Here is a 9,125-nt window from a genome sequence, read left to right as displayed (position 1 = left end):
CAATTCTAGGAACTTCCAACAAGGGCTCCCTTCCTTCCTTTGCCCAAAAGCATCACCCGACGTTTAATCTGCCGCGCAAAAGTCAATATATGACATGTCAAATACTTGGTTATCGCACATAAAATGTAAATATAAGTCAGTTTTTACCCATTGCAATGCGTTCAGTAGTTTTAGAATCACGATGAGTAGCCGTGAATGCATGTAAAGAACTCAAGTGTGACAATCTGTTATGAGATTCAAATCCATTCAACGATACAAATAGAGTCTCTAGGATTGTTTACTTGTGCATGTAATTCTATTTCCATTAAAACCAGTTTTACAGAAAGTGATGAGAGCCGAAAGTGTTCCGGCATTCGGCATTGACGTTGCTACACACGGCAATAGAACCTCTGCACTCATCCAAACCTTGGAGAGTAAAAATAGTATAATAATAATGATAATAATAATAATAACACTGATAAAACTGCGATAAAAATGACTTAGATAGAAGGTATTTTAAGAAATCATTAATTTTACCTTACCTACTGACCCCATCGTTCCTAAAAAGTGCGATATAGAAAATAGAAATAAATTTGATCGTGCTGCTCTTTGGTTGAATTTTTCATAGCTCAAATTCAAAGTTTCGGACAAATGGAAAACATTCTTACCCTTCCTGCGAGGAACAGATTCCTAGTATTCTTGGAACTCCCGAGAATTCCTAGGAATAAGAATTCTTAACAACAAACTTTGCAGTAGGCCTCGAGTATTTTGCTTGAAATTTGCAGGCAAACTTCAAATTCTAGCAATTTCAAACCAAACTATGTCATAGTTCTCATACAGGCCCATAATTCTGGTTTTTTAAAGTAAGCTTCATAATGTACCTGGGCCCAAATAACATCTTTGAATGTCAGAAATAAAATTTGTGGGGCTCTTTTCCCAGGTTCCACTATTCAATTCACACATGTTCCGGAAAAAGACGTAATTGACGCCTTCACACTTTGAGTCGAGTTTGCAAGTGGGGGAGATAGAATTCATTTTCGCCAGCGCCTGCACCAAATAATGTCGGAGTTTCCAGATTATTTTATAACTGTTCAATACTGCCGAATAGGAAGACCAGCCATCCATTTTTATGTTGTCTATATTAGTGGATTAGTTGTGTGACAGTGCATGGCTGCGAAATAATTGAGAATTTAAGCGCCGACAAGGGAGGATACACATCCTCTTTTGGCTTCGGATAATCTTGAACTGGTGGCCAGATTATCAGGGTATTACATAAAAGTAATTATCTGCTAAAACCTTAAACTTACTGCTTTTACCTAACTATTGAGTGGAAAGTCGTCATATGGAATATTTGCTTTTCAATCTATAATTTGATTGTGATATTAAGGAACCTTAAAGCGAATTTGTAAAAATTACAAAGGGAAATCAAATTAAACATAAAAGAACACGAAATACAAACAGAAGAAAACAGTTTGAAGTTACACTCCCTTAATTGGTCCAGTGTCATATATGTTGTTTGTATGTGTTATTCCTGTAAGGACTTCCAACTCGGAACAAGCGTGGTCCACATCGGTTGTAGCATTTTGAATTTCCCTATATTATCTGCAAATAATAATAATAATAATAATAATAATAATAAAATAAAATCTTCCAATTTGGTTAATGGCTATATACAACCCATTCATAATTTTGATGAGAAGCAGGTTTGAATATAGTTTTTTGGGGCTCACGATTTGACGTTGAATCGTGAGCCCCATTCATTCACACATTCACTGTGTTACCGGAGATCGAGTTGTATTAACACTGGCATCGGTTAAGGTTTTTTCGAGCCTGAAAGACCGCTAGAAAAGGATTTTGTAACCTCCAAAAGTTGCGAAGAGTTGCATTGATGAGCCCAAACTCCGATGAAAAATTCGTCTTCAGAAAACTGCAATTAACGTTTAATGTTATGATATAGGTAAGACGTTTCAATCATGAATTGCCAACTTTTTTACATTATTTTAAATCATAATTTATTATCAAAGTTATTGTAAGAATGCGCGCGTTGCAAGTTCCACTAACTCCTAATGAGCCTTCATGTTTTCTCGACGTAGGCATGGCCGAGCATACATAACTCAAGGTTTGCAATTCACCTCAGCAGGTACCCGTCTACCCAATCCGAGTGGTTTCAAAACTCTCAAGATTTTCTTTTCTGTTCCATCCCGATTGAGATGCACTTTTCGAAGCTCAATATGAATAGTAAATATGCTGGATAATACTTGGTTAAAAAAAAAAATTCAAATTTTCAACACAAAGCCACACATTCTGGCCGTAAATTCTTGTAAAAAAAATAATAAAACCAAAAAAAAAACAAAAACAATTCCAGCATGCTGGACCAATTACGCGGGTGTCGTAAATGCAAGGAATTCATTCCTTTTCCGCCGCTTCTAAGCAGCAAATTCAGCACTTCTTTGAATTAAGCTTTGGTCTCTAAGTATTTATTGATCATTTTCGTCTTGCGTTTTTATATATAGTTTTCTGAAAGTAAGCGATTACCGGGTAAACCCGACTCAATTATACTAACAATTTATTTTCGTGCGCAAGATATATCCGCTTTGTTATAAAATAATTGGTTGGTGCTATTAGCGAGTAAATATCGTGTTATGGATCCACAAAGGAAGTTTAGAGAACACTCGAGAAGCTTGCTCTTGGCTTTACCTCAAGCAACTCACTTTTTTCGTGCTCTGCAAACTTCATTGGTGCATCCATTTTACGACATGCACGCGCTAAGCACAAACCATACTTAATTTTACATTGCGATTTATATTTTGTTTTGTTCTGTTTTGTTTTTCCATCTTTCATATCAATTAGCCACCTTTCGAGAGAGAGAGGTTTTAATATGCCCGCTTATTCGCAGTCAGTACTCCGTTTGCATTATTGAAAACATAACTGCTTTCCCTGCATTTCAATGATTTAACTTACCCATCAGGCTTCAAATATCGCACAATACAAAATACAGCAGGAGTGCTATAACGAGGGAAATGAGCATCGAATTCAGAGTTCTAACATGCTACAACACAAACGTTTTGGTCTATTTTTAACACATATCTGGATAATTTCAGGGTGGAAAACTTTAGTACTAAAGTTACCTTAAATAAAAAGGAAAAAAAAAAATATATATATATACATGTTAACTAAATATGAAACCAGCGAATAATTATGTACCCAAAGAAAGATTCTTATTCCACGAGAGAATGTAAAAATAAGGGAATAAAAAACATTCATTTCTAAACAGTTAATACATCAATTTTTCTTTCCTTGAGTGCACGGCTTTTTATAAGGATAGGATCTTTATAGCGAAAACCTTGTTTTTAATTTTAGATGACCTTAGCAGAACTTTAGTTTATTTTTATATGAGTGTTTCAAAAGAATACAAGACTGTAAGCAGCGAAAAACATGATTAGTTACAGAATTGAGTGAGAGGATTGTTCAGTCATAACTTAAAATACTTTGCCAAAATATGTTCGCATGTAGTGAAAAAGAATCGAAAATTTTTTTGAGTGAATGCAACATAACAACGCATTGATTTGGACTGTAAATTATGTAGCTATTTTGTTATATTAGGCCCTTACATGTATATGCTAGAGTTTATGTATTTCAGTCCTTGAGAATTCGCGTTCCCTTTTTTAATCTTGTAACTTTTATGGCTGAAAATTTGAAAGGAGAACTATAAAAGTTTCTTATCCACAAATGAAAGATTTGAAACCCACCATCTGGGCAGGATAGAACTTGGCCGTGGGAGAGGACCACAGAGGTGAAGAACAAGTGGAGAAAAACTCTCATGTTCTCAAAATCCAGCCGATTTCGATGTTTTGTAGCTGTCGAGAAAATCGAGAAGTTTAACAGCACTTTGTTGACTGCGATGTACCAGCAATTTTACGTTAAACTTCCTTGAAACATGATAGCCAATCACATTCTGATATATGAAAGATGTCTAACAGCCCGCCACAGAGACGCTATTAGATTAAATGATGTGTACTAAAATAGATAATTTTGTTAGTTTTCCCCACCGGCAGTTATCTCCATCTTTCACTTACTATTCTAAGGGATCCTTCTTGTATACGTTTCAATAATTATAGGCATAAAAAGAAAAAAAGATAATATTGAAACTCAGTAAAAATGCAAGCGCACGAAGAAAAAGCCTACAAAACTGTTTTCTTAAGATTTCAAGTTGCTAACTCTGGGTTACTCTCACCAAGTTTTCAAGGAGACTTTAAGGTGCATTTTTAGAAAACATGGCTTCACTGAAGCCATGTGGTTCAGTGTCGCTCTCGCTAAGAGAGTGCCTCTCAAATTCCCGTCGGGAAAAAAGTTTCCCTTTTTTTTAGGCATAAAAGAATGGTTTAAGACATGTGTCTCTGAAATAGTTAAGTTGCTCTCCAATTCTCTTTTTTTGTGTCGTTATAAGCTAAACTTGATTTTTTTTGGCTAAACCCCTGAGACTGCAATAATACAGCTCACGGAATTCTCTCTTGCTTCAAGTTGCGGGATTTATTCAGTCAGAGTATAAATAAAATATGCAAACTTTACATGAAATCTTAGCCATAACAGCGCGATCAGAGCTTCGAACACAATTTGCATACCAAAAATCTAACAACGTGTGCGAAAGAATTCTTAAAATGTAGGCGTAAATCGGGCTGGAAAAGCATAACAGTGGAAAGTTTTTACACCAATTAGGTCACTGATAGTCACTAGCTTTCATCTACCAACATCTTGAAAACAACGCAAATCAATGCGTTTCCTCCAATGCGCTAGTGTCAGAATTCATTTGCAAAATTCTGAAAAATCAACCAAGACATGTTTTTGGCCGTTTAAACTTCTTTCATTTACCTCCTACATAAACGGTTTTAAGTTTTAAAACAATTGGAAGCGAAAAGATCCTTTGTTCTCCTGAATCGTTGCATAAACTTTATCACTCGCAACGTTTGCATGACTTACTAAGTAGGCGGTAATGATCAAGCCCCTCTTCGATAAGTTTCATCGTATCAGGTTACAAACCAAACGCAAAGTGGAAAGTTCAAAATTAGCGAATAGAGTTTGGCATTCTCGTCGTTATAGAGATAATCCGTCTATAAAAAGGACAAGCAAATATGTTACAGTGTGTTTTAGTAAACAACACGTATACACTCTGCAAGGTTATTCTTCTTTTTTAATCGATTTAAACCTTAACAGAAAATCTCTCAGGTTTTATATATAGTTGGTATAAATCAGTCAATCAAACAGTTCTCTTAAAAGCTACCTGAGGGGCCTAAAGGTGTGAAACTGGGAAGTAATTTTGCTTTTTCTTTTTCTTTTCTGTATAAAAAGATTTGAGGTGATTAGGTTTGAAGTCTGAAACAAACATGAAAACAGGAACTATACTGGAAGTTAGATGAAGTGCTCCAATTACTACTATGACTACTGTTTTCTGCTATGGAAAGAATGTGTTTAAGAAAACCAAATATGGTAGTCAACTAGTTTTGAACTCAGCCCAGCCATTCATTAATTTGCACAGCACCGTCATCTTTTATGTTCCCACCAGACAAACCTGAACAGTCTTCACCACTGCAGTACGAGCCCCCTCCACCTCCGGCTTGGTGCTTATGAGTACCACTGCCTCCCCCAGAGTATCCACCACCTCCTCCTGATGCCCCATTATCTTCTGAACCTCCTCCCCCGCCTCCAAACCCACCAACTGCTCCTGGTGCAGGGCCCCCATTATTACCGCTATTCATATTTCCGGCTTGACCTCCGATCCAGCCTTGAGCACGTGATCCACCTCTTTCCCCATGGCAGGAGCCTAGTCGGGTACAACCTTGACCAAACCAACCTGCACCTACTCCTCCATGGTAGCTGGCGCTCTCGCTATTGCATTCACCTGGCTGCCCATCTGTACCTCCATTACGAACTTGTGACGAGTCTTTCCCCTCACTACTGGTGCCACTTGATCCCGCCTGACCATCCACAACATTATACCCACCCGACGCACCCACTCCTCCTCCGGCAGCCAGCAACAGAACATTATCTGTAGTGTAAACAAAACTTCCTCCCCCTCCTCCAGTGCCAGCATTGTCCTCCACGGATTTTCGAAGTTGAGCTGCGGTCTGGCTTGTACTTTGTCCGCCTTCAACCTCCACCGAATCTCCTCCTCTTTGTCCCACCACAATATTTAACACTGTTTCCTTATTCAGTCTGAACTTGCCTTCTATAAACGCTCCCTTTCCACCATTGTATGTTCCTGGATAGTCTCCATAATCGTATGAATGTGTTCCTCCCCGAGCTCCCCAGGCTTTGATGAGATAGCGGGTGGTCCGCGGAACAGTGAACGTCTGTATACTGCCGAAGCGTCCTCTTCTTCCACCGGCTCCAAATCCAGCTAGCAACAAAAATAAAAAGAAACTAGATCGTCTACTATACAAGACAAAAAAAAACAATGAAAAATGTAAATTGACATCAAAATGTTAAAAAGTAATAAATTTAACAGTTGGCAAGTCAGTCAGTCAAGTAATTATTCCTTCTGTCTGTTTGCCTCTTTGTCTGGAAAGATAAGCCCTCCCTCACAATCCAAACATTCTTACGTTCACAAGTTTGTCCATTTCCAAAAAATCCAATTTTGCAGGCACAACGATAAGAGCCAGGGGTGTTATGACAAACGGCGTTGGTATCACACAAAAATGGGGAAGCGACAGATTCGTCGTTATCTGTGAAAAAAGAAGATATCAGGATTCACTTTATTCTTAGACTATTTTAGGAAATTACAACAAGGGCTCACTTCCTCATAGGAAGACAAATTTTTTTTGCTTCCTTTTGTGACAAATTTTGTAACTTTCGAAGGAAGATCGTAAATATGAGTCAATTTTTCTCCATGGCAAATGAATAAAGTGGGTAAGTTTCTAAAGAAACTGTGGTGCTGCTTCGGTGGGAGAGTGTAACAGGTAATTTAGTGTTAACAACTAAGTTGAAAACGTAAATTAGCCACCGTAATGGGTAAAAAAGCTGATGTTGCGAGCGTTATCTCTTTGTCAGAGCGATTGGAAGGGCTAACGAAGGGCTAACGCTCGAAATGTCAGCTTTTTTACCATTTACGGTGGCTAATTTACATTTTCAACTTAGTTGTTAACACTAAATTACCTGTTTTCCCCATGGCATTACGTTCAGTAGTCTTCGAATCACGACCATTAGCCGTGTATCCATGTAAAGAACTCAAGTGTGACAATCTGTTATGAGATTCAAATCCAGTCAACGATACGAATAGAGTCTCTAGGATTGTTTACCTGTGCATGTAATTCCATTTCCAGTAAAACCAGTTTTACAGGAACAGCGATAAGAGCCGAAAGTGTTCCGGCATTCGGCATTGACATTACTACACACCCCAATAGAAGCTCTGCACTCGTAAAAGTCTTGGAGAGTCATAATAGTAGAAATGATAATGATAATGATGATAGTACGGATAAAATTGAGAATAAAAAGGGCTTAGGCAGAGGGTATTATAAAAATCATCAATTGTACCTTACCTACTGACCGCATCGCTTCTCAAAATACCAAAATAGCAAAAAGTTTACGATAGTGATAACAATAGCAGTAACGAAGATGATGGTGCCCGTGATAAAATGTGTCTTTTTTGGGCCATTTACTCCTACCACGATGCAGTTAATTAAATCCTAAATAGTGATCAAATCGAATGAAAACAGAGGAGTAACTCTTAATTTTTTCGTGTTGTAGAAATGTCGAATGCCATTTGATGGCGTTAGCGAACTAAAAGTTTTCCAAGATTGCAAAGATATACTGCTTGAGAAATGATTTTAACCAAGAAAAAAATTGATTGTGCTGTAAATTGGTTAAAGTTTTCTTAGCTCAAATTCAAAGTTTCGGCCAAGTGATAAATGTTCATACACTTCCTACGAGAACCAGATTCCTAGTATTCTTGGAACTTCTGAGAATCCCTAAGAATATGAATTCTTAAGAACAAACTTTGCAGTAGGCCTCGAGTATTTTGCTCGGAGTTTGCAGGTAGACTTGAAATTCCAGCAATTTCAAGCCAAACTTTATCTTAGCTCTCACATAGGCCCGTAATTCTGGTTTTGCAAAGTAAGCTTCATAACGTACCTCGGCCCAAATAATATCTTTGAGTGTCAGAAATGAAATTTGTGGGACTGTTTTCCCGGGTTCCATTATTCAATTCACATATGTTCTGGAAAAAGACGTAATTGACACTTTCACAGTGCGAGTCGAGTTTGCAAGCCTGCCAACACTCAATGGGGGAGATCGCCTTTAATTTCCTGAAAGTGTGTCCAATTAACATCCTTTGGAAGGTTGAGGAGTATTCACTTCGACATTGTCCTGCATCGCCTCCTTGAAACAGCTGGCTAAACGCCGAAAGAGTGATGAAACAGAAATAGCTCAGTAACATCAGTGCTTGTTTGCACAGCCCTAATAGACAAAAGCAAATTTGGTTAAATAGAGAAGACGGTTATCGGTACAAACTTAATTCCTTACGGACTCGAGGCGAATTCTACAATACTAAAATTTTGAGCACTGGATTCACTGGATAGAAATCAGTGTAAAATATCTCGCCAGCACCTGCACAAAACAATGTCGGAAGTTCCAGCTTATTTTAGAAGTGTTCGATATTGCCAAATAGGAAGACCATTCATCCATTTTTTTGGTCCATATCAGTGGATTAGTTGTGTGACAGGTGGTTGCGAAATAATTGAGAATTTAAGCGCCGACAAGGGAGGATACACAATCTCTCTTGGCTTCGGATAATCTTGAAATAGTGGCCAGATTCTCAAGGTATTACACAACAGTAATTACCTGCCAGAAGCTTACACATTTTGCTTTCACCTAATTACTGAGTGCAAAGTCGTCATAGGGAACATTTTCTTTCCAATCTGTAATTGGATTATGATATTAAGGAAACCTTAAAGTGAGTTTGTAAAAATAAAAAAGGGAAATTAAATTAAACAAGAATAAACACGAAATACAAACAAAACAAAACAGTTAGAAGTCTCACTCTCTTAATTGGCCCAATGTCATATATATTGTTTGTATGTGTTATGCCCGTCAGGACTTCCAACTTGAAACAAGCGTGGTCCACATTCGTAGCATTTTCAATTTTCCCTATATTA

General features: G+C 37.7%; 1 protein-coding gene across 1 annotated transcript in view; it reads right to left on the bottom strand.

The window, feature by feature from the left end:
- Positions 1-5,302: 5,302 nt before the first annotated feature.
- Positions 5,303-9,125, bottom strand: part of LOC149052507 (uncharacterized) — a 53,802-nt gene continuing 49,979 nt past the window's right edge. Inside the window, exons 4-6 of the mRNA XM_089203891.1 lie at positions 7,272-7,397; positions 6,576-6,698; positions 5,303-6,373 (exon numbers count right to left, since the gene is read on the bottom strand). Coding sequence (XP_089060017.1) covers positions 5,484-6,373; positions 6,576-6,698; positions 7,272-7,397 — 1,139 coding nt within the window. The 3' untranslated portion in view covers positions 5,303-5,483. The remainder of the gene's footprint in view (positions 6,374-6,575; positions 6,699-7,271; positions 7,398-9,125) is intronic.

The sequence above is a fragment of the Pocillopora damicornis genome, chromosome 1, assembly GCF_964200805.1.
Source record: "Pocillopora damicornis chromosome 1, jaPocDami1.2, whole genome shotgun sequence".
Lineage (NCBI taxonomy): Eukaryota > Metazoa > Cnidaria > Anthozoa > Scleractinia > Pocilloporidae > Pocillopora > Pocillopora damicornis.
Note: the sequence above shows the minus strand (reverse complement) of the source record. Positions and strands in the feature narration are given on the sequence as shown.